The sequence below is a fragment of the Tympanuchus pallidicinctus genome, unplaced genomic scaffold, assembly GCF_026119805.1.
Source record: "Tympanuchus pallidicinctus isolate F22 unplaced genomic scaffold, pur_lepc_1.0 scaffold11, whole genome shotgun sequence".
Lineage (NCBI taxonomy): Eukaryota > Metazoa > Chordata > Aves > Galliformes > Phasianidae > Tympanuchus > Tympanuchus pallidicinctus.
The window spans coordinates 23,543,944-23,569,351 of record NW_026294627.1 but is presented as its reverse complement, the minus strand read 5'-3'; the positions used below and the strand labels follow the sequence as shown (position 1 = coordinate 23,569,351).

At 41.1% G+C, this 25,408-nt stretch overlaps 1 protein-coding gene across 2 annotated transcripts; it reads left to right on the top strand.

The window, feature by feature from the left end:
• The first annotated feature begins 52 nt into the window (after positions 1-52).
• Positions 53-23,600, top strand: VPS36 (vacuolar protein sorting 36 homolog). 2 transcript variants are annotated; one of them, XM_052670867.1, is made up of 14 exons: positions 53-251; positions 1,299-1,367; positions 4,918-4,988; positions 6,634-6,748; positions 7,918-8,007; positions 8,857-8,943; positions 12,385-12,417; positions 12,525-12,602; positions 12,983-13,117; positions 13,991-14,056; positions 14,912-14,976; positions 15,424-15,508; positions 19,289-19,365; positions 19,452-23,600. In XM_052670867.1, the coding sequence occupies exons 1-14, from the start codon at positions 156-158 to the stop codon at positions 19,543-19,545; spliced, it is 1,161 nt and encodes a 386-aa protein (XP_052526827.1). In that variant the 5' UTR covers positions 53-155; the 3' UTR covers positions 19,546-23,600. The 2 variants fall into 2 exon arrangements, with proteins under 2 accessions (XP_052526827.1, XP_052526828.1); XM_052670868.1 differs by lacking the exon at positions 53-251 and adding an exon at positions 1,657-1,860 and having other exon boundaries at positions 1,297-1,367; positions 19,452-22,236.
• The last annotated feature ends 1,808 nt before the right edge of the window (positions 23,601-25,408 follow it).

Sequence of the window (25,408 nt, the reverse complement as noted above, 5' to 3'; positions counted from 1 at the left end):
AATGGCGGTCATTTTTCAGGCAGCCGCTGGAGGGCGCCGCACCGCCGTGGCTGGCGCGGTTGGGGCAGGGCCGTGCTCGCCCGGTGCCTGCCGGACAAGAGCGGAGGCTGCGGCCCGGTGTCTCCTGGGGAAGGGAGAGCTCCTCCCGGACCGCCATGGATCGGTTCTCCTGGACCAGCGGGCTGCTGGAGCTGGGAGAGACGCTGGTGCTCCAGCAGCGCGGCGTGCGTCTCTACGACGGGGAGGAGAAGGTGACGGGAGCGGCTGGCGGCGCGGCCAGGCCCGGAGTGCCGGCCGGTGCGCGGGCGGGGAACTGGGGGAACGCGGGATGCTGCTGTGGGCACCTGGACGAGGGGAGGCGAGTGAGCGTGAGGGGACGTAGCTGAGGAGAAGTGTGAGGCGGAGCCGCAGCGCCCAGCAGCCGTTGCTGCGAGCTCTGACAGGGCTTGGCTCTGCGAGTTACAGAATCGTGAAGGTTGGAAAAGAGCTCTAAGCTGTTCTCCTCCAAGCGGCAGCCCATCCCCACTGCCCGCGCCCCTCAGTGCCGCATACACCGCCGGCACGGTGACTCCGCCTCCTCCCCGCGCAGCCGGTGCCACCGCCGCGCCTCTCGGTCTCCCTGTTTTTCTCCACCCGAATGGCTGCGTACCCTTGCAAGAAGCTACAAAAGCTTCCTTCGAGCTTTACAAGTAGGAAGCAATTTGCTCACACAGATTTTTCCCAATCCTAATTGCTTACCGATATATAAAATATTTCTTCAACAATAACATGGACAGAAGGAACGCTTCTATTTGATAGGCCTGAAGACTTCTGTCTGTAGCACGTTCTCATTAGGTTGCTGTGTGTTCTTATAGAACTTCAACTTTCTTTATCAGCAAACAAAAGGCAACAGCCCTTTTAGAAATAAATATCCATTTAGCAGTTTGTGTATCTTGCACAGCATGTGGAGGGAGGATCTCTCAGGATTTCCTGAGAGTATGTTTATGCAGTTCAAAAGGAAGTTTGTCTATATCCATGTAATCCTTTTATGCTGGTTTTCCCCATTTCTTTTTCCATTAACTTCATTGATTCTGTTCTCGGGAAGAAAAAAACAATAAGAGTGCCCTCAAAATATTGGCTTGTATCTTATTCCAACATTGTACTGATGTGTAGTGTTACCAAGTTGAGTGTTGTGGTGATGAGTTTACACATTGACTCGATGATCTTGGAAGTCTTTTTTAACCTTAATGATTTTATGATTTATTTATGCAACTTAGTAGTTAAATTTGTTGCTGATCTGTTTTATTTTTCGTGCTTAGGTGAAATTTGATAGTGGAGTACTACTGCTTAGCACGCACAGATTAATATGGAGGGATCAGAAGAATCATGTAAGTCCCACTTCTGTCTCTTGCGTGTCACTCAGTTGTAAATTTCATATCAAGTAAGTTGGCGTTTGCAGATGAAAAAGAAATCATGGAATCCTTAGAGGTAGAAGGAACATTTTAAAGGTTATCTAGTCCAACTCATCTGCAGTGAACAGGGGCTCAATCACATTGCCCAGACCTGGTACAGCCCTGCTTTGCAAGTCTCCAGAGTCAGGGCATCCACCACATCTCTAGGTGATCTGTTGCAGTGCCTCACCACCACAGCTTTGTTTGTGTATGTTTTGTCTTACAGATGTAGCCCACATTTTGTTTCACAGAAATTACGTTCAAAGAAGATGATGTACAAGGAATATTCTTTTACCCAATTCTGCTTTAATAAAATGATCAGAGATGAGGAGGCGCAGAAAGGAATTGTATAGTTTTTCCTTTTCTGTGGCACACAAATGGAGAAGGAAGTCTGGCATCATGTATTGGACACTTGATTTTGAGAATGAAGGTGAAAATGTCACTCTGACTGTAATCTGAATGCCTCTTCCGTGCTCATTTAGCAAGACCTTTTCTTCCCAGTTGTGTTTCGAAGTCCAACCATCCCCATCTTCTGGTTCCAGCACATAATACCAGGCCATGATAATAGTTGGTGTTTGGTGGCAGTATTATGTTGTACACGCCTTATCCTTCCAGCTGACTACTCCTGTGCTGAGCCAGTAAGCCAGACCATTTGTACTACTTAGGAGAATCAGTTCAGAGCTTAAGCAGTGCTGTTGAAACAACAGTGTGATGCTGCTGCTGAATGCTTTACATCAGGTCCCCGGTGGCCTGAGATGTGGCTGTGAATGGGTGAGAAAGATTACAGATATTTAATTAGCTCTAAACATAGACTGTTATAATGTGCACCATTTTAGAGATGTAATTGAAGATGTCTTTCTCAGAACCAGGTTGAATTCTCTTTGTTTTGGACACAGTATTTTAGAAAATTTAGCCTCAGAAGCCATGTGCACATAACAGCTCTTCAAAAGTAAGTTTTATTCCACAGGACTAGCTTTTAGCAGGGGTAACTGAAGCACCTCTCATACTTAGTGACTATTCCCCACCAATCATCACGTTCTTGCTCCACAGTGGTGAGCTATTCTGAGCTTCATGACATGTAAGGTTGCCAAGGATGATCTGAATTTGGCAAAGCAACTTATATATGTATATCATAGAGTCATAGAATGGCCTGGGTTGGAGGGGACCTCAATCATCAAGTTCCAACCCCCCTGCTTTGTTCAGAGAGCCTGTCCCAGCTGGGGTTGCTATTAAGTCAGGAGCTGATTGTCTAAATCACAAGCCATTCTGTAATTATTATTATTTTTTTTTTCCACAGCCAATGTGAGATAATTTACCTGTGTTGAACTGTCTCTGTAATTCACCCCCCTGACTTCTTAATCAGCATGTCTTTGTGTCAGGCAGGCACGTAAGACAATATGCATTGCTTCTTATCTTCTCAGGCTTTCAGTTTGCCTAGAGTAACACTGTGTATGACAGCTTCAGCAAGTCTAACAACTGTTCAGATCCCCTTTTTCTCCTCAACAAAAAGATGACATTTGTTTCTTTTCCTCATGCTATCTCAATCGCAGGGCTCCTTGTGCTCTCCAAAGATCACGGAATTTGCTAAAAAGCAGAGAAGAAACTTGGAGAATAAGAAAATAGTTCTAACAATTTGACTTAGCAAAGGTTCTGAGAGAAGGCAGAAACACAGGGCAGCAGATTAGCAGAAATTATCCATGTCTGATCTAGTATAGGTTACTTCTGTCTCAAAAGAGCTAAGTTTTTGCTTTCTTTTTTTAAATCCATAACTTGGTTACTGTGGTAAATGAAAGTGTTTCTTTCTCAAGCTCTTAGGAGTGAAGCGTGGGTAGCACAATGGCCTTTTATATTCACGTGGAGCATAAACTTCAGAAACTTAGCTGCCTTACCTAGAATAAACTTCAGGAGGTTCCCTTTTGTTGCGCCAACATACTTTTGTAATAAAGGAGGCTACTTGTTAGGCTGAAGTAGCAAAAGTTGTTACAAAAACACTTGTGTTTTATAGCTGCTGTTCTTAGATACCACCTGCAGTCAAACAATACAGAAAATAGCCATTTCCAAAGAAAAAGATGATGTAATTCTTTTAAGTTTGTTACATAGCTAGATTTGCACAACATTGCAGATCACAAAATCATACATGATTTCAACACTAAATAGCAGAAAAATAAATCCAAATGAACACGCTGTCCTCATATCCCCACAGAACTTTTAATTTGTTGCTCTTTTGGCATCATTTTCTCTTGCTTCTCTCTCCAGGAAGGAGTGAAGTCCTTGTACTTAGATTAAACTCATAGCTTTCTAGCTATGAACTAAATTAATATATTGTTTAAAAAAATCTAGGTATTATGTGTTGTTATATGAAATTTGACTCTTTTGTTGCTTTCAAAATCTTTGGGTTTTAATGGAATCTTTTTTATTTTTTTTCCCTATATTTATGTGGGCATTTTACAAACATAATTGTTCTGTACATTGGTGGTAAAATCTGGAGCCAGAGAAGAATTGAAATAGTCTAAAACAGGAAGTAAAAGCCATCTGTTTGTTTTTTTTTTCCCCCTTGAGCGATTTATTCATTAGTAGAAGTTCCTCCACATATACTTATAAGCTCCAATTTAATGTGTATTTAATCATTCCATGCAAAGAACAGTTTAGGTAGCAGGGATTGAGAGGACCTCCCCACAGTATTCATTATAAGCTGGTGTTAGGAACACCTTTGTGGCTGATGGGAGAGAAAGCTTCAAAGAGGGACTGTAAGGTTTCCTGCATTCTGACTGACCATTGATCTCATCCTGAAGAGGATGTTCAGCAAAGGGTATTCACCAAAACAAGACCAGTCACATAATTTGAATTGTTCCCTTCAGCAACTTCTGTCTCAAATACATAAATAAAGAGTTTGGATTCGTTTCCCACAGATAGGTACAGTCTTGTTTCTTGCTCTGCTTTGATTTATCTAAAGCACAGTTCAACAAATGTGTGTTGGCATTAAACCTGTGAGGATGAATAGATGGAGGCATTACTAATTCCTAAACTCAAAAAGTAATCCAGCTTTTAGACATTCAGCACCGAGAAGCCTGGTGGTTTTGTGTAGTGCTCTGGCTCCCCAAGTTACATCCATCCAAAATCTGAAGGACCTATTAGCATTATGCACTGACAGGGATAAGCTGCAGCAGTGTGGAAATTTTAGTGTTTGTGTCTTGTACTTATATCCTAAAGCTTGGTTCAGTTGAGGTTTTATAAATCTAGCCTGAAGTGCCTTACACTTAGATTTGTTTTGGTTATCTGGAACTCAGCTTCAAATCTGTATTTTTGTATTTTTATTTCCCTTTCATAGATAGTTTCTATTGTTAATGCTGTACTTCATCTGAAGTGCCTCTGACAGCACCTGTAGAAATCTTTACTGTTTATGAAATGGGAAAAGAGAAAAGAATGGTTTAAGAGAATGGTCAGGATATGGCTTTAATTTCTTTTGTGTTTCCATTGATAATTCCAGGAATGCTGCATTGCTATACCTCTGTCTCAAGTCGTCTTTATTGAAGAGCAAGCAGCTGGGATAGGAAAAAGGTAAGGTGATAAAAAACTTTTTACACAGGTAGATAGTGATAGGACAAGGGAGAATGACTTCAAGTTAAAAGAGGGGAGATTTAGCTTAGATGTTGGGAGGAAAATTTTCACTGAGAGAGCATTGAGACACTGGCACAGCTGCCCAGAGAAGCTGTGGGTGCCCCATCCCTGGAGGCACTCAAGGCCAGGTTGGATGGGGCCATGGGCAGCCTGAGCTGCTGGCTGGCACTGCCCATGGCACGGGGTTGGGACTGGGTGGGCTTTAAGGCCCTTCCCAATCTGAGCTATCCATGATTTTATTATGATCCTATGATAAACACTTTGGTTTTCTCACATTGATAATTAATTGCATGTGTGTTATGTGACAAATCCAAGATTACTTAATTATCCATGGTAGGATCAGTTTGTAAGCCATGTTTCCATGTTGACAGCTCAGCATTCCTCACTTAAGACCAAGTGCATAAGCAAGTCATGACAAAGTGGTGTTTGAAGCAAATGGTTAAATCATCCTATAAGCACTAAAGTATGTGTTCCAGCTTGCCATTTTTCAGTGATTAGTCATCAATACCACAGTGCTGTTGCTGAATCTAAATTTGAAAGCTAATTTTTGTCATTTGTGTCACAGAACTGGTTAGGAACAGAGACTCTGCCAAATCCCATATTATCTTACTTTACACGAACGTATGATTGAATCTGAGCTTGGAAGTGCTGGTGAGGAATAGAAAGAGTTGGTGTTTCCCCTCAGTTAGGTAACAGATCTGGTGTGGTGTGTGGAAGTTTGACAAGAATAAACATTAAATGGAGAAATTGCATAGAGATATGTGCTTGCAGCCAGATGAATAGATGCAGTCAGATGGAAAGACTAAGGTAATATCCTGGGGGTGCCCAGATGAGATCAGACAGTTCCCTTATGCTGAAGAAGGCAAATAAAGATCTATTAAAAATAACTATTTGTAAAATGAAATGGGAATGGCAGACTTGCCCCCATGATGTGATAGTGGCTTAGTATATTCCTAAAATCGTGCTATCTCAAGGTTTGTTTTGGTGGTAGGTGTCATGTTATTTCCACACACATTACCTTTCAGTGTTGATTTTGGACAAGATCACATACAGTGTTCACAAGTGAAGCATGCAAGCAGACAGATTAAACAGAATATGGAGATTTTCTGTTTTCTTGTGACAGAGTTAGTGTGTTTTGACAGTAATCATTGCAAGTCAAAAGCCAAATCAAAAGTACTGCTCGACAAGCAGTTTTTACCTTAACTAACACTGTCAGAAATAATTTGCTTGAAGTCTTAAGATCTGTTGCATTTAATTTTTAAAAATGATGACAGATGCCATAGTTTTAAACTTGATGTTGTTAAACTTGTTTTAAACTTGAGATGTTATTGAGAGGATGTAGTAGCTTTTATGCAGTACGCACACAAAATAGATATATACATGGTGGCAAAACATTTAAATGTTATTGCACAAATGTAAAGCATTATTTGATGTACTTTAGTTCTTACATGAGATAAAGTTAGTGCAGATTTTGAACAGACAGATAACTTTGACTGTAGGAAGAGGGGTTGGGTTTTGGTTTGGTGGTTTTTTTTTTAGTTAATGAAAAAAGCTGTGTTTTCTCTTTCCTTTAACTTTTTCTTAGTGCCAAAATAGTCGCTCATCTTCATCCTGCTTCTCCAAACAAAGAGCCTGGCCCATTCCAAAGTAGCAAATACTCCTACATAAAACTTTCTTTCAAAGAGCATGGACAAATCGAGGTAAGTTTTGTACCACACAAACCCAGTATATCAGAGCTTTGGACATGCCTTTCTCCTCTTGCTGTGATAGTGATAATTTTCCACGATCTTTCTGTGTTGACTTTTGAGGTGGAGCTTTTTCAGTACATCCTTTTTTAAAGCAAACATTGTGAGCATTCAGGGTTCTGAGCTTTGATTAAACAGAGTCCCAAAAATGTCAGGAGGTGCTATGAGACTTTGTCCTCTTTCTGGTACATTTAGAAACATCTTATTCTTCCTGTATTATTTTCTAAATGGAACATGTTATTTTCCAAAATGATGACCTTGCAATCTGTTACTGTTAATAGAGTCAAAGGTGTTTCTTTGTACTTCTCCACTGAATGGAAATCAAGCAGCTTACTCCTAATCAATTCTCTCATTGCTTTAGAGCTTCGTTTCATTGTGTTTTATAAATCTTTTTTTTCTTTCTTTCCTCTTCTTTGTTTTACCAACTGCTAATCTCAAAATGCAATAGATGTTAAAAAGATTAAAAAAAAAAAAGGAATTGTCCTCTGTGAAGAAATGTCACAGTATAAAATCCTTATGTGGAGAGATGGAAAACTTTAGCTCTGAAAAACAGAAGAAAGCCATGCCATTTCACTGCAGAAAATCAGATTTTCAACTTGAATTATAGATATCTTCATAAGGCATCTATGTGTCTTCTTTGTGTGTATCTAACATGCATATGTTTCATCACACTCACTTTCATTTCTTTGTGAGCAAAGTTGCTTGAAGTTAACTAATCAACTAATGCCACTTTCTGGTATTAGCATTAAACAAATAAGTCTACGTGGTTGTCTTTATGCTGTTCAATTAACAGATTGTTTGTGATTGTGTTGATCAATTTTCCTTCCTTTTAAAAGCAGGCGTTTGAGCAAACCTTGCCATCATTAACTTCAGCATGTTTTGGAACATTTTGAATATCTCAAAAAATATTTTACAGTAGAAGCAGTCATGATAGTTTGAGTAGTAGCTCCTTCTCTACCATGTGTATTTTTGAAGGTTGGAAAAGAATGTTGTTCTGTGAATGTGTAGGTGTTACCATGCTGCTTCTTACAGTGACATTTGGTTCGTTGGCCAAGAAACTAAAATAACCAGATTTACTCTGCATGTTTTGTGAAATATCTATTGTCACTCTTAAATGTTTGCAGTTCTTTCGACGATTCTCAGAAGAAATTACACAGAGGAGATGGGAGAACATGCCTGCTGGACAGACCATTCAGGTTAACAAGGATCCACAGGTAGGAGCAGAGCTTCTGGCATTCTTGTGTACGTCTCATGTTGCTTTGTTTAGTTTGAATTCAGAACCTTCATGTAATTTTGTTTCCACAAGTGCTGTTTCTGTATACTGCATCTGCCTCTGGCCTGTCTTCCTTAAGTGTGCTCTGCCTTGAGTGGTTGATGGTGAGCTCAGTTCTGTAATAGCACATTCAGCATGAGAGACTTGATAAAGCTAAAAGGTTTTCGGTGATCTCTTATCTGACCTCTGGCCACAAAAACCAGAAATGTAACACGTATATTTCATATGTTTGAAAACCACATGGATCTGATTTCTATTTATATTCTAATTGGGCAGTTGTTCTGGAGGATATCTTTGTCAGTTTGGTTGTCTTTTTACCTGTCTGCGTACTTCTAGGTTTAAAAACTCTGATAAATGTGTGCACTGCAACTGTATGTGAACACATTGTACGTATGAATATGCAGAACACAGATTTCTTGAGGTAATTGTGTTTAGAAGCACTCACCTATTTGCATTGCTCAGTATTGTAAATGTTCACATGGGCTCAGGAGGCTTTAAACTAAAGCATTCAGTCTAGACCAAGCTATTAAGCATATTCATGTTAATAGCTTCAATATAATAACCATTATCTGCCTATGTGACAGCAGATTTATACTTGCTTTATACACATTGTTTATTTTGTGACACTGATTTTGAAAGTACTGTAAAGAAATACATGAATTATTGTATGTATGTTATTGGCTATTTGGAGGAACTTTTTCTGTGTTCTGATACAAGCTTTTTCATGCTGAGGTGGATGAGAAAACTTAGCATTTCCTATTTTGACTCCTTGTTTTCTTTTCTTTTCCAGGCAGGAAGAGTGAGAGCTGTAGGAATTGTAGGGATTGAAAGGAAACTAGAGGCGAAAAGAAAAGAGACTGACAAAAACATTTCCGAGGTAAATACTACTGAAGTTTCAAGGTCAGCCATCTGTATGAGCTATTTTTGTTCATTCACACTTTCTTTTAGGGGCAGCTGAGATCGTTTATTGCTTTTGTTGAGACATCTGAATTGATTGAGAGCATGTATTTTACAACTATTTATTCTTTTTAACTGCCTTTTCAATATTTGCAAGGGTACTTCATGTAAACAGTTCCTTTCAAGAAGGCTGTACTTCAGAACTACTGCTGTGTATTTGTAAGATTCATTATAAATCTGAGCTCAATGACTTTTCATCAACAGAAGCAGAATGCAGAGACTTCTACAGAAAGAGGACATGACAGGTGTTTTTTTCCTCTTGGTACAGCTAGTTTTGGTTTCAGTTCAAAATGTAATATGTATATTGTGGTGCATTTACCTTTTCATTGCATGGATGCTTATTTTTTAAATGTTAGAGTTCAACTTATAATTACAGTGCCATAATTGTCCAGGCTCCAGCAAGTTACAGGTATCTGTGCAGGGTATGTTGGCAGGATGGATGCTGTCCTTTTTCCCAGAAGCAGTGCAGTAATTGACTTTCAAATGTCAGTGCTGATGGACGGCAGAATCAATTTGTTCCTTCACTGAAAATCTTTCAGATGTATTGGTAGTAATATCCTTTGAAGTGATCTGGTTCTGTCACATAATAGAGAGTGATACACAGATTCACAGAATCACAGAACAGCCCAGGTTTGCAGGGACCTCAAGGATCATGAATCTCTAACCTACCACATGCAGGGCCACCAACCTCCCCATTTAATACCAGACCAGGCTGCCCAGGGCCCCATCCAACCTGGCCTTGAACACCTCCAGGGACGGGGCATCCACAGCCTCTCTGGGATTGATGTGGGAATACTCATAAGCTGCCTACAACAGATTGATTCGAATGGCAAAGTGTTACAAGACTCAGCGTGCCCCAGTAAAAAGCGTGCTGCATATTCTGCTATGTAGACTTACATAGCAGCTTGTAGGCAGCATGCTGTTTCAGATACTGCTACAATTTTTTCTTCTTTTATGAGGAATGTAGTGAATGAAATTCTGTGTGTAGTTCAAAAGGCATTGTGGTGTGTGTGTGTAGTTCAAAAGGTCTTGTCTGGTTATTTTTTCCGTTTGTAGCTTTTTCAGAGAGCAGAAGAAATCCATCTGTAAGTGTTGCACGAACGTAGGAAAATCATGACTTGTGAAATCCTGCCTTCCTCCAGCTTTAAATGTTATAGATGACTTAATTTAAAAAATGGTGCCCTGGCTTCCAGAAAAAGGCTTCCTGCATCTGCTGTTCACTGCTGATAAGAATCCAGTTCTGTAGCCTTTTGTTTATCTGAGGAAGTTCCTGTTAGGTGTGTGCACATTCCCCTTTGTTTCCAGGCCTGCCCTCAGTGAGTCAGGCAGAGGAGGAGTTACACACAGCATACTGTTTATTAGCTAAAGCAAGGGTTCTTTTGATGAACAGCGTTTTCATGCAGGTTTTAGAGATGAGAAATAAGTTAGGAAAAACCTTATTAGAAAATTTTGTTGATATCACGCGAGCACAATAGAAGGACTTAAATTATACCAAAGATTGAGAATTCTATTGTAAACCACTGAATTTGGCAAATAAGGAAGCAAGAATCATAGAATCACCATAGAAGAATCACAGAATGGCCTGGGTTGAAAAGGACCACACTGATCATCCAGTTTCAACCCCCTGCTGTGTGCAGGGTCACCAACCAGCAGACCAGGCTGCCCAGAGCCACATCCAGCCTGGCCTTGAATGCCTCCAGGGATGGGGCATCCACAGCCTCCTTGGGCAACCTGTTCCAGTGCGTCACCACCCTCTGGGTGAAAAACTTCCTCCTAATATCTAACCTAAACCTCCCCTGTCTCAGTTTAACACCATTCCCCCTTGTCCTTCCCCAAGAAGAAGTATTCCACTTAATTCTGGATGCCTAGCTGAGGTACCAAATGTTAAGAGGCTGAACTTCTATGGTTCTATGGAGTCACTTGTACCATTGGGAGGGATTTGGGTGGAAAAAAAAACCATCCCTTCTTGGAGACATGTCTCTCATCTGTGTATATGGAGTCTCAGGCCAATAAGCTTCCTAACTCAGGTGCATAAATATTTTAGATGGAAACAATTCAGTCTTCCTGCATAAGTCCTGCTAAAATTCTTTCTAGAGGGGGATTAGTTGGAAGATAGGAAACAGCATAGAACTGATGTCTGGAAACTGTAGGCAAGATGTATCTGTGGTCATTTGCTATACCCTAACTGAATGATCTTTCTTTGTGGCTGCAATTACTGGGTGCTGCTTTCAGGCAGGCAATAACTGAGGAGGCTCTGGAATGTTTCTCAAACCAGTTGGCCAACAAAGGTGGTTTGAAAAGGTTCACTACACAGGCATGTCATCATGTATTTAGATAGATGCACCACAGGCTGAGTGTGTGTTGCTAAGCCTGGCAAAAATGTGTTACTTTTAAATATATAATATATTTACCAGCTTCTTGTTTCTTTGAGATCAAAATATGTGGATCTTTTTTATTTATGCCTGAAAATACAGAATTATTGTACTTGAGGCCATAGCAGTTTACTATGCTCAATAGACTTGATATAAGCATGGTCCTATGTTGTAGGTCCACTTTATTACAAATTTTGTGGCAGCAATAAAGCTGCTCAGACTGGAGAAAAAACTGTACAAATAAGCATTTACCTGCCTTAGCATGTCCTGTGCTTTTTAGGTCCAACAACTAGAGTTTTCAGAAGATCTTAATCTATTTTTTAAGTCTTCATTTGTATAAATCTGATCGTTTGTCTCCTGGATATTTACATTCTTCTTTAACTGTTTTGTGTTAAATTATGGGAGCATCACTGTTCTGTTGTGTGAGATACATGAAAAGATGTTGACACAGAATTTCAGAGATTTTGTCTCTTTGGTTAAGCATATTATATCAAATTGTATATTGTCTTCATTGCTCATTTTAAAGTAACTACAGTCTTGCTTACTAACCTAGAAGCTCCCACTCAATAAAGTAAAATTGTGTTGTCAGGAAGAATGTTTCTGTAGCATTACAGCTGGCTTATTGCTGTCCAGAAGCAATAGATCTTCTTGAGTGAGCTTTAACTCACTTGGTTGAAGAAAACCTGCCCTCACCACCAAGAAATGTTTGCCCAGCATTCAGGAGAGCATAATTGACTTGGTCTGTTTAAACTTTTTTGGGTCTCAGTCTCCTTTGTTCCTTGTTTATGGATTGTATGGTTTTTCTTTGTAGACTTGTATGAAACAGTTTCATAAAACAATTGTCTATAATATGTCTCACCATAACTTACTAACATAAAGGATAGCAGCTTTTACAACCAGCTTGATAGGTTTCCCGAGGAAGCTCACTGTGACTGTGAAGCTGAATGCTGTAGTTGTACTGATCTGAAATGTTTTTAATATCTTTTCAGGCTTTTGAGGACCTTAGTAAGCTAATGGAGAAGGTAAGGCACGTGTTACGTATGCGAGTAGATTTATGCTTGTTTTCTGTTTTCAGCATGTTTTCTCTGATGACCTGCAAATTGATTTATCTGTGGATTTTTCTTGATAGGCTAAGGAAATGGTGGAGCTATCCAAGTCAATTGCTAATAAGATTAAAGAAAAACAAGGTGACATCACGGAGGATGAGGTAAATGAATTTTGTTTTTAGAATCAACAGGAATGTCCCTGTGTAAAGCCAAAGCTGTCCTTTTAGCAAAACGAGTTCTGCAAAGAATGCTTTGTGAGCTTTTCTGTTCATTTTAGATCTAGTTAAAGAGACTGAAGAGTTTGGTTAACTTTTATTTTGGCTCTTTCTGAAAAGCACAGATTTTACTGCCTTTGTTGGTGGACGATGACAGTTTTCTGTTCTGTATTATTCTTGCTTTCACTTTGCTAGTAATCTACTTTATTGGTAGTAAACTGTTTGGATCAATTCACCAAAACTGTCTTCTAGTAATAAAGTGAAAGTCCTTTAAAAATGAGAGTCGTTCAGTAGCTGATATACTTCTAATGAATTTATTTGTTTAGACTATTAGGTTCAAATCATATCTGCTGAGTATGGGCATAGCCAATCCAGTTACTAGAGAAACACACGGATCTGGTACTCATTACCACATGCAGCTGGCAAAGCAGCTAGCTGGAATGCTGCAGACACCATTAGAGGTAACGTACCAATTTTGCACCAGTGTTTTCTTTGTGGTGCTGAGTTTTCATGAAAACGTGTTCTGGCTGTGTTAATGGCTGTGCCTCTTTGCAGAGTTCCTAATGGGGCAGCACAGCCTCTTACTCACTGCTTACGTGAGTCTTTCCAAGAAAGAAAATGTAAATGTGAAGTGTAAGAATATTTTTTTTGGAGAAATGCAATCTCAGCTTCCAATTCAGTAACTTCTGGTGGTATTTGGTGGATCACATTAGCAGCCTTTCTGCTATTTGAAGAGCTCTGTATTCATTCCTTGCCACAGAATATTACTTTTTTTTTTTTTTTTAGAAAGAAAAACAGTACAAGCTTTGAATATATAACTATTATTTCATTAAACTGTTGAAGTATCACATACTTATTCTCCATCAAGTAATATCTCATATTTTAATTTATCTGAAGCTCTTAGAGAGTTCTAGATTCTTGCCAGAAATCTATATTCATGTTTGAAGCTTCTGCAGCCATATGTCTCCTAAGAAGTATATGGAATGTTTTGTTTAAGAAATGTGCCACCTGTTGTGATCAGACATGCTGCCTGAAAAATGAAAATTGATTGATAAGTTTAATACATAAAAATTCCTTCATCCTTTGGCTTAAAAATAAAATTAGGTCTCAATCTTTGGGTATAGTATCAATTTTTTACATTTTAAAATGATAGGACAAAGATTGCTAACAAATTATTTCTAGTACTAGAAATTGGTGGTGTTGACAGGGTAGATTTTTCATTAAAGGCCACGATCAGCTTGTCTGCTTTACCTGTTCAAACAGTCAAATGCAAATTAAGATACTGTGTTTACTAGATTAATGCTATTTCTCTTACCAGTCTTGTGCTTACACAGGAGAGAGGAGGAATCATGTCACTTACAGAAGTGTACTGTCTGGTAAACCGTGCACGAGGATTGGAGGTGAGAAGTTGGTTTTCCTAGAATCATATCATAGAATCATAGAATGGCCTGGGTTGAAAAGGACCACAGTGCTCATCCAGTTTCAACCCCCTGCTATGTGCAGGGTCACCAACCAGCAGACCAGGCTGCCCAGAGCCACATCCAGCCTGGCCTTGAATGCCTCCAGGGATGGGGCATCCACAGCCTCCTTGGGCAACCTGTTCCAGTGCTTCATCACCCTCTGGGTGAAAAACTTCCTCCTAATATCTAACCTAAACCTCCCCTGTCTCAGTTTAAAACCATTCCCTCATTTTTTCTTAGTTTTCTTAGTTTTTTTTGTTTGTTTGTTTGCATAAAGTGCACATCCTTGCTAAGGTAATCCAAGAAAAACTGTGAAAGTATTCCCTACCAATTTCTCACTGTATGTAACAATGTGAAGTGATCAACTGTTTATTAAAATCGGAGATTTTTACCTTTTTTCTTTCTCCTCCTTTCATGCAGTGTTTATATATTCTCTATACTTAATAACAATGTATGCTGCTTTTCATAGTACCATATAGAGGAGAAAATCCACCTTTATCTGGAAAAAGAAAACAAACCTGAGACCAGGGAATACTAAAGAATGAGGATTTTTTTTCCAAAATGCTTCAGTTCTCTCAGTAAACAGGGTAAAAATGTGTATTATAGAAAAAAAACAAAGCAGTAAGGGGACAGGAGGGAGTGTAGAATAGATGGGGCAACATGAAAGGGAAAAAAAAGAACAAAATTAATTAACCTGGTGTACATTCTATCTATCATTGTAGCAATTGTTTGTTTTGGTGCTATGCTGATACTAGAAAGGCATGCTGTCAATAAATGTGTTTTACTACTTTTTAGTTGCTCTCACCAGAAGATTTAGTAAATGCTTGTAAGATGCTGGAGCCGCTGAAATTGCCGCTACGGTAAGAGATGTGCAGGAGATGTATTTACAAAGCACAGCACTCGTAGGTCAGGGCGTGCTGCTTGGCTGACAGTATTTTACATGTGGAACTTTCTTTTTTTTAAACACAGTTGTCCAGGTGCTGCTCTGTGCACCAACATCCACTCTACACTTCAATATGTATTTTAACCATGCTTTACTTTGTCTGCTAGAAAGACAATATTCTTCTCACTTCCAACCTTTTTTTTTTTCCCCATATTGGGAAAATTGGCTTATCTAAGCCCAACTGTATGCTGTGTCTTTTTCAATCTCTTTTTATTTCTAAGATGCTTTTAACTGGAAGTTCATTTTACACAGTCTTTCCTTTTTCATTTTGTAATGTGGTTGTCATTGTGGATGTATCAGAAGGGTGGCCATAGGTGATGTGCCTGGGGCTTTGGGTTACTTTGACCCTCTCTTCTGATTTCAGGCTTCAGATATTTGACAGCGGTGTGATGGTGATTGAGCTCCAGTCTCACAATGAAGAGGAAATGGTTGCTTCTGCTTTAGAGACAGTAAGTGAACTCCACTTCCTTCGGTGTTCTGATTATGCTGGGGAAATTTAAACACATTAGGTATAGAAATGTGAAGTACAGGATTTCCTTTTGAGGCTTTAAAATACAAAATATTCCACTTCTAAAATCCTCTAACAATAATACTCAAATGGCACTTTTCATCTTCAAATTACAATGCAGGCAATAATCTTGGTTGTTGCTTTCTCCATAAGGAATAAAGCATTTTTCCATCTCTTTTCAAAATTCATTAACCTTTAACCTTCCTCCAAATCTTTGCACTGTAGGATGAAGTTCATGACATATATTTAATAACAATGGTCTTCAGTCTTTGTATACAATGTGCTTGAAGGTGGTGAAAATAGTTCTTAAATGTTGAGGCAGGCAGTTGTTTGATTTGGGTAAAATAGCACTTTGTATTTATAACAGTTGAGTTGGCTGTGAAGAGTGCTCACATGGAAAGTGGTACATAGAGAATTAAACTCACAGGCTTCTGGGGAAACTGGCTGCCCGTGGCCTGGACAGGTCTGCCCTGCTTTGGGTAAGGAACTGGCTGGAGGGCCGTGTCCAGCAGGTAGTGGTGAATGGAGTGAAGTCCAGCTGGCGACCCGTTACAAGTGGTGTCCCCTGGGGTCGGTGCTGGGGCCCATCTTGTTCAATATCTTTATTGATGACCTAGATGAGGGGATCGAGTGCACCCTCAGTGAGTTTGCAGATGACACCAAGCTGGGAGGTGGTGTCGATCTGCCTGAGGGTAGGGAGGCCCTTCAGAGGGATTTAGACAGGCTGCACCGCTGGGCTGGTGAATGGGATGAGGTTCAACAAGGCCAAGTGCCGGGTCCTGCATTTTGGCCACAACAACCCCATGCAGTGCTACAGGCTTGGGGATGAGTGGTTGGATGAGTGTGAAGAAGAGAAGGACCTGGGGGTGTTGGTTGATGCTCAGCTGAACATGAGCCGACAGTGTGCTCAGGTGGCCAAGAGGGCCAACAGCATCCTGGCCTGCATTAGAAATAGTGTGGCCAGCAGGAGCAGGGAGGTGATCATCCCCCTGTACTCAGCACTGGTGAGGCCGCACCTTCAGTACTGTGTTCAATTTTGGGCTCCTCACTACAGGAAAGATGTTGAGGTCCTGGAGCGTGTCCAGAGAAGGGCAACGAAACTGGTGAGCGGTCTGGAGCACAAGTGTTATGAGGAGCGCCTGAGGGAGCTGGGATTGTTCAGTCTGGAGAAGAGGAGGCTCAGGGGAGACCTCATTGCACTGTACAACTTCCTGAAGGGAGGCTGTGGTGAAGAGGGATTTGGCCTCTTCTCCCAGGCAACGAGCAGGACAAGGGGTAATGGCCGCAAGTTGTATCAGAGGAGGTTTAGGTTGGACATAAGGAAGAACAATTTCTCTCAGAGAGTGGTCAGGCACTGGAATGGCTGCCCAGGGAGGTGGTGGAGTCTCCGTCCCTGGCAGTGTTCAAGAAACGTCTGGACGACGTGCTGCATGATGTGGTTTAGTGCTTGTGGTGGCAATGGTGATGAGGAGACGGTTGGACTAGATGATCTTGTAGGTTGTTTCCAACCTTGCTGATTCTATGATTCTAAACTAGGCTTTGATTTCATAGAAGAATGTAAGGGAGAGGCTTTGATTGAGGAAGGCAAGCCCATAAGGGAAAGGGAAGAGACAAAGAGACGTAGTGTCCCCCAAAGGTCTGTCTTGGGACTGGTGCTCTTTAACATCTTTATTAATGACATCGATGAGGGAACTGAGTGCACCCTCAGCAAGTTTGCTGACGACACCAAGCTGAGTGGTGCGGTTGATATGGTGAAAGGAAGGGATGCCATTCAGAGGGACCTCGACAGGCTGGAGGGCTGGGCTCGGGTGAACCTAATGAGGTTCAACACGGCAAAGTGCAAGGTTTTGCATTTGGGCCGGAAGAACCCCAGGCACCCGTACAGGCTGGGAGGAGTGGTCCTTGAGAGCAGCTCGGCAGAGAAGGACCTCGGGGTCCTGATGGACGAGAGACTGAACATGAGCCAGCAGTGCGCTCTGGCAGCTCGAAAGGCAAATGGGATCCTGGGCTCCATCAGGAGAGGGGTGGTCAGCAGGGACAGGGAGGTGATTGTCCCTCTCTACTCAGCTCTTGTGAGGCCCCATCTGGAGTACTGTGTCCAGGTGTGGAGCCCTCAGTACAAGAAAGACATAGAGATTTTGGAAAGGATCCAGAGGAGGGCGACTAAGATGATCAGGGGGCTGGAGCACCTCCCCTATGAGGACAGGCTGAGGGAGTTGGGCTTGTTCAGCCTGGAGAAGAGAAGGCTGCGGGGCGACCTCATTGCAGCCTATCAATACCTGAAGGGAACCTACACCCAGGAGGGGAGTAAACTCTTCAAAAGAGCTGACAATAGCAGGACTAGGGGAAATGGATCCAAGTTGAGGGAGGGAAGATTTAGGTTGGATGTTAGGGGGAAGTTCTTCACAAGGAGAGTAGTTAGGCCCTGGAACGGGCTGCCCAGGGAGGTTGTGGATGCCCCGTCCTTGGACGTGTTCAAGGCCAGGTTGGACGGGGTCCTGGGCAACCTGATCTGAATGTGGATGTTTGGTGGCCCTGCTAGGCAGGGGGGTTGGAACTACATGATCCTTGAAGTCCCTTCCAACCGGGTGATTCTGTGATTCTGTGACGAGAACTCTGACCAAAAGCACCCTGTGCTTGATGTATAATACACAATAACATGAAACTTCTGAGAAAAAGTGAAAGGAAGTCAGGGTTTCAAACAGGAGAGTGATGTGGTTTCGAATGAGTGCTGAGGACAGGAAGACATGGAAGTCAAAGGGGAAGTCACTCGATGAGAGCAGTGATTTGGGAAGGAAAAATAACTATCCATGTGCTATATTCGATTGTATAACTGACTTCCATTACCTAAATTTAGTCATGTACTCTCAAGGTAGGCCTCATTTAATTGGAGTTTCTGCTAAAGGGAAACTACTGCTCGGAGACTGCTGAGAATAATGCAGAATGAACCCTTTTCCACCTGGTTATGTAGGAAGCAGGAAATGGCAACTGCATCTGGATTTGCAAGTTTGTTTGAATCAGAGCAAGTGAAAAAATGTAATATTTTTTAATTTGTAGGCTAATACAGCATATGTTAATATGAGAAATTCAATGCAGTAATAACTCTGGACTTGAAATATTGTATTTCAAATGTCCACATGCCAGCCTATGTGAGAATGTTTCACGTTAGCATGTATAAACTAGCATCACTGGGACAATGGGACCAAAGCTTTGAGCCTAAGACTCAATCTTTTGTTGTGTGAATGTGATCCCAGTAGCAGGCCACAATGTAGCGTGGAATACCAAGGTCTGTGGATTTCATGCAGTCAGTGGCAATATCATAAATCTACTGAAATTCTCTGCCTCTCTCTGAGATTACTTGAATTTCTCAATCAATGACCTGTCGTGCCCCGCTGTGTTTTTATTTCCTCGCTCGAGCTTTCCTGTTTGCAGAATCACTTAGTTAGGCTGTGTGATAGTAACTGTGCCAATGCACCTCTGTCTGTGTGCTACTTGAATATTTCCAATAATTTCTTCCATGTATTTAAAAAAAATCTGAAAGAAAGGGTACCATGAACTCGTTCTTAATTTTTTAAAACGCAAACTATTTTCCTCAAAGAGATTTGCTACCGATTTTTTACTTCACAAAGCTTGGCCTGAGCGAGTTGCTGTTTTAATGGCCTGGTTTGTTTATTATTATTATTATTATTATTATTATTATTATTATTATTATTTCTGATAGGTATCTGAAAAGGGCTCTCTCACAGCTGATGAGTTTGCGAAGCTGGTGGGAATGTCTGTTCTCTTAGCCAAAGAAAGGTAAGGAATCATGATTGTGTTTAATAGCACCTTTGTTATCAAGTTGTCCTCAAGTAATGCAACAAATCCTCTTTTGCTTTCTCCAGGCTGCTTCTTGCTGAAAAGATGGGCCATCTTTGCAGAGACGATTCGGTGGAAGGCTTGAGATTCTACCCAAATTTATTTTTAACACAAAGCTAATGTAGTTTGTGTGCATTTGCCATGTAACAGTTGAACGTGAGAGCAGAGAGCGGAACCTTTTCAACAACAGACATTGACATTTTTTACTTTGTGTCAACTCTAACAGTGATGAACATTGCAACACTTTACAGTTCTCAGGTATTTCAAGTGCTGAATCATCTTGTGTGGAACCAAAAGGAAATAAGAATCACCAGGTCAGAAACATGTTAATTGTCTTAAGCTGGCTATCTCACATTTCAAGTTCCATTTGATGTGCTTTGTAACTTCTCATTTCAAGAGGAGTGAGATGCAGATTGCACATGAGTGAAAATGGAGAGACTACCCTTACAGCCTGCCATGAGAGTCAGCACCCAGAACACAATTGCATACTCCAATTTCAGTTAATTTGTGTCTGGAGCAACAAAGCAGACAGATGCATCCATTGCAGTAAGAATAGAGATTTTGGTGTGTAAGGATTGAAACAGTGCAGAATAACCCTGTCTCCTTGAGGTGATGAAGTTTTTAAAGAATATTCTTGGTTTCTTTGAGACGTAAAGAATCTGCTGCAGGAGAAATTAACATGTGTTATGTGAATCTAGAAAGCAGATTGTTCATTTTGTCATTTTGTCATGTCTTATGCTACTATCTCAGATAGAAGCATTGTTAGTATGGACTTCCTCCCTTCTCTTTCTTTGCCATCTCCCTTCCTGTCTCATTGTGTTGCACTTTGGTGCACGTTCTCTGTCCTCTCTTTATACAGCACAGTGTGCAATAGCCTCCTGTCACTCCACCAGACTCATTTCTTTTTGTTTGTTTGTTTTTCATTTTGTACTTCTAATGAAAGATCAGCAGTTAGCTTCATCAGCCCATTGCCTGTTTTGGAGAGACAGTGCATTTCTTCATGTCTCGTACACCAAAATTAATGTGCTTTCAATATCAAAGGGGAGAAGAAGGCTATCAACCTATGTCTGATAGTCACAAGGTGTCTTTTTGTCTGGTATTCCTCTCCCTGTTTTCAGACTGGATGCAATTTGATAGCCTCAGCTTTTGTAACTCCAGTGGAGTTGTTACGGTACTTGGCAATGTGTTGTGGTGGTAATAGCAGTAAGTGGATGTTTGTGATCCACGTCACTTACATTGTCAGCTTTCTGAATGGGCTGGTTTCAGTAAATAAAAAAAATCATTCAAGTTATGGGCAAAGACAATAAGTATGCAACTGCGTTATAAGTGGGGCAGTGGAATTGGCATTAAGCAAAGGAGAGAGGTTTTTTTAACAGCCTGAAAATATTTTCAGAACTATTTCAGTGTTACCACAGCTTAGACATGGTTAAGAACCTGCCAATAATGAGCTCAATGTGGACATCCTTACAGTAATAATGCTTTTGATTTGCCAGATGCTCATTTAGATCCAGAGAACTGTGTCCTCTTTGTCACGAGCGAAGTTGTGTGCAGTGCTTTCCTTACAGCAGTTTTCCTCTGTGTTTCATGAAGGTGCTAAAAATAATGGATTTGACACAGCTGAAAGAAAATGGTTCCACCCTATTCCTATTCTGTTAACCAGCTAATATCATCTCTTCAGGAGCCTTATGGCCTGCTGCTTTTCTTCATTTTCCCCACAACACACAGAAGAGATCTGTGTGAGGTATCTCAGGCAGTGTGCGTCTAAGGGAAGACTGGAAATTGAGAAACACAGAAGCAGAAAGCTGGTTTGTGACAGCTATTTCTCTTGCTTGGTACTCACACCTGCGCCAGAGAAACCAGGAGTTTATGGGCCCAAACCTCTCCCACAGGGGAGATATATCCTCTGTCAGAAAGCACAAAATCAGAAAGGAAGTGCCGAGTGTAAACTCCTAGTCTTCATTACTCCAACCCAGAGCATTTAATTATCTTAATCGAGTAATAACAATAGGTTGTATTTAGAATGATGGTATCTTCTTGAGATTTTCTTTCCCTGTATTTTCCTTGAAATATTTTATTTCGGTAGGGAAGAAATCTAGAAGCTAAATTGTATATAGCTGGTTTAGAATTGAAATACACAAAAGAAAATGACCACTGAAATTAGTAACAATTAAAAGATTTTTCTTAAGTAGACTATTCTGTGAGCTTTATTTCTTCCTTAATGTTTTTTGAGAGCACTGAAATGTTTAAGCATCAAATCTTGTGGTTCTGTGGGGTAGGTTTTCATACAACGTATTTTTGCCACCTCGTTTTGTACCCAAAGGGGCACAAAACAGGTTTGATGTAAAAATATAAGGCAGAATTAAAAGCAATTGTAATATAATTATAATATCCTGGTTCTGTTGCTGAGTAGCTTGTGACCTGTCACAGGCCAAACCACAGAACTGCAGGTGCTTGCAGAAGCACCAACTTCATGAGGGAGGCAGTCTAAGCCAGAGCCACAGGTACACCATGCTGCCTTTGAAAGGCCTTTGGTGCATGGAATGTGTTTTCTCAGCTGAAAGAACACAGAGATCCATGTGTATCCATCACTCATACAGAGTCAGCTGTTGCATGGTAACGTAGTTGCAGTGTGGTATGATGTGTCAGTACCTTGAACTGTCCTGAGTTCTTGCTCCCCAGTCCTGTTTCCATTGGTACTAAAAGCAAAACGCCTCCTGACACCACTGACACAGAGTAATAGAAGAGAGAAAAGTGTAGGAGCTGCCTTTCTCACGGATTGTACCAATTTGATATAGAAGGTATGTGTATGAACCTCATTTCCTTTCACGTTTTGATCATTGCTGGAATGTTTGTATCATGATACGTGAACATTATCTCATTTTGCCAGGGATGTCCAATTATGCAGTCCTTTGAGCAGAGGCTTGTAACAGAGCTCAGTTCAAAAAGTGCTTGCTCCTTTATGGAGCAGTCTTAAATGTGATTAGGTTTGTCATGTGAGAACACAGGCCTTTCCATGCCTCTGACAGGAAAAGAAGGCTGCATGGGAATCTGTACATCCTTTCTCTTTTCCCTTTGTTTTCAGGAACAATTACTTTATATTCAGCCAATGGAGGCACGGATGTAATCTGAACCATGCTGCTGAAGTGCAAACCTTTCTTTCTAAAATGTATAAGCACACATAAGTAAGTGCACTTAGAAGTGTAGGAAGTGTATATTTAATAATCGCTCCTGGTTGTATGTTGATTAGCTAAACTCACTGACACTTAGTTTTTCTAACCAAAGTTTTACAGTTTGAAGGAACTGGGCTTGTTTAGCTTGGAGAAGAGAAGGCTGTGGGGAGACTTCATTGTGGCCTTCCAATACTTGAAGGGAGCTTATGAACAGGAGAGGAATGGCTGTTTATGAGGGTGGACAGTGATAGGACAAAGGGGGAATGGTTTTAAACTGAGACAGAGAGGTTTAGGTTAGATATTAGGAGGAAGTTTTTCACACAGAGGGTGATGAAGCACTGGAACAGGTTGCCCAAGGAGGCTGTGGATGCCCCATCCCTGGAGGCATTCAAGGCCAGGCTGGATGTGGCTCTGGGCAGCCTGGTCTGCTGGTTGGTGACCCTGCACATAGCAGGGGGTTGAAACTGGATGAGCATTGTGGTCCTTTTCAACCCAGGCCATTCTGTGATTCTATGACCCAAATCTTGAAGCCTGGAATACTTTCATTTTGAACTGGAGAGTTCTCTCAAAATACACTCTGAAAAGGCAGAAATCGGCTGATTAAAAATTATTTGTGGATTTGATATGAGGTCATTGTTATCTCAGCCTTTTTTCTGAGCTATAATCAAAATTGTGACTATTGTGTTGTACTTCCTATGCTGGCAATGCCCATTTTATCCTGATTCTCAGTGCTTCAGAACCCAAATAAAATATAAGAAACTCAAATTTCAGGACTTCCTCTGCCAGGAAGGTTTGAACTCTCATTCTTTTCTCCCAAGGAAGCTGCAGGTATGCATGCTCAGGGGATATAACATCCATGCCTGTCAGCAATGTTCACCTTTATTTATAAGGAAATACTTAAGTACTTTTTGGAGTTCATGCCCTTGTGTCATACCTCCCAGGTAGCTGTCCTGGCTAGCAGGCTTGAGAGTCATTTTTCTGCGTGGTTTAGAATTAAAGTATTAAGTATTAAAAAACAAACAGCTTCAGGAAAGAATGAAGAACCTTCTGTTTCAGAGTACCCCATTGCCTGCTGGTTAGCACACACTCAGGAGAGGTAGACCTGAGACAAGCCAACTTGTTTCTGTGCTCCTGTATCCCTTGATTCATGTGTGCAGAATGATCCCAGACACTCCAAGGCAGGATTTGCTATTTAAGCAAAAAGTGTACAGAAGGATACTTGCTGTGTGAAAGTTCTCTTATTCCAGTGACTGCTTTTGCAATAAACAGAACATTTGCAAATAACAATAAATGCAGCACCAGTGCACAGGATAAACTTCTTGTTGGTATTGTGGTTATTTAATGACTCGCTATGTAGGTAGAATTCTTTTCAAATGTTGTTTAAATGTAACTGTATTTGTCTATGAGAAACAGCTGTTCTTTCAGCCAGACTCCGCTGTTGTGTGTGTGGCATAATTCCCCCTGGTCTCACTTAGAATCCAATGGAGAGTTTGAGGTGTGTCCTCAGATTGCAAAGATGTTCTGGTTTGACCCACCCCTTCCATGAGAACAGCAGCACTCCCACTGACTTCAAACCCAGCCTTTGCTGTAATTCTCAGATGCTGGCTAGTTAGCAGCTCTGAAAAGCGGTGCATGAGGAATGGCTGCAGTCTGACAGGAGGAAGGAAGAGCTCACACGATGTTCTGGAATCAGACTGCAACGTGTTTTGGTCTCTTCGGTAGAAATACTGCTGCAAAATGACTACTTTTGATCTTTCTGCATTTCCATTGTTTTTTGCTACAGCAAGAGGGTCCAAGATAAGGAGGATTTTTTTTTTCCATTGGGACTCTATTTATAGGCCACAAGGCCAGCAGAGAATGTGGCCATCCAGCCTGACCTCTTGGGTGACAGATGCTGTAGGATTTCCCTTAGTTAATTGGTGTTTGAACTAGAGCTCCTCTTTTAGGAACAACAAGAGATCTTGATTTCTGGGAAATTCCACCACAACTCTTGGAACATTTTCCCAGTGACTGTTACCTGTTGTAAAAAATGTTTTCAGTATACACAAGCAGAGTTTGTTTAGCTTTGTCTTCCAGCCACCGTACCTTATATGTAATAAATCTTCTATTATGGGTGTGTTCCCTTCATGCCAGGAGTCCTGGAATGAAACTGCCTTAAATCACTTGGAGCCCTTCTACCTGCTGCATTTTCCTTTTTTTTCTGCTTTCCCCGATTTTTTCCGTGATTATCTGATAACCACCTTCAGTTGTGAACATCAGAACTCAGTGAAGAGAAAGCTATTTGCAAAAGTACCAATTGCAGATGCAATCCGTGTCTTTCTCCATAGTTGCCCATTTTTCATACTCCCAGCCCCCTGCACGTCTGTGCTATCCCATGTGCTTGAGCCCATGTTCCTGCTCAGTTCTCTCCCCACCCATACAAATGCAAACATTATTCAGCCTGCAGGCTTCTGCTGGGCTCTCATTCCCATGGGGATCTTAAGGAGAAGGAAGAGTGGGGTTTGAGATGGGATACAGAATTTTAAGGGAGCTACACCAAAACATGCACTGCTTGCTAAAGCTCAGCGTACTCAGGGATCCCGAAGGCTCAGTGGCAGGTCACTCACTACCTAACTTAGAGAAGGCTCCAGGGAGACCTCATTGTGGCCTTCCAATACCAGATGGGAGCTTATGAACAGGAGGAAGAATGGCTGTTTACAAAGGTGGACAGGACAGGACATGGGAGAATGGTCTTAAACTGAGACAGGGGAGGTTTAGGTTAGATATTAGGAGGAAGTTTTTCACACAGAGGGTGGTGACACACTGGAACAGGT

Excerpts from the sequence above, each read along its gene's own strand:
- VPS36 (XM_052670867.1), top strand. The coding sequence starts at position 156 with ATGGATCGGTTCTCCTGGACCAGCGGGCTGCTGGAGCTGGGAGAGACG. Across the intron at positions 1,368-4,917 it reads GGAGGGATCAGAAGAATCAT|GAATGCTGCATTGCTATACC; the intron begins GTAAGTCCCACT and ends TGATAATTCCAG. Across the intron at positions 12,418-12,524 it reads TTAGTAAGCTAATGGAGAAG|GCTAAGGAAATGGTGGAGCT; the intron begins GTAAGGCACGTG and ends TTTTCTTGATAG.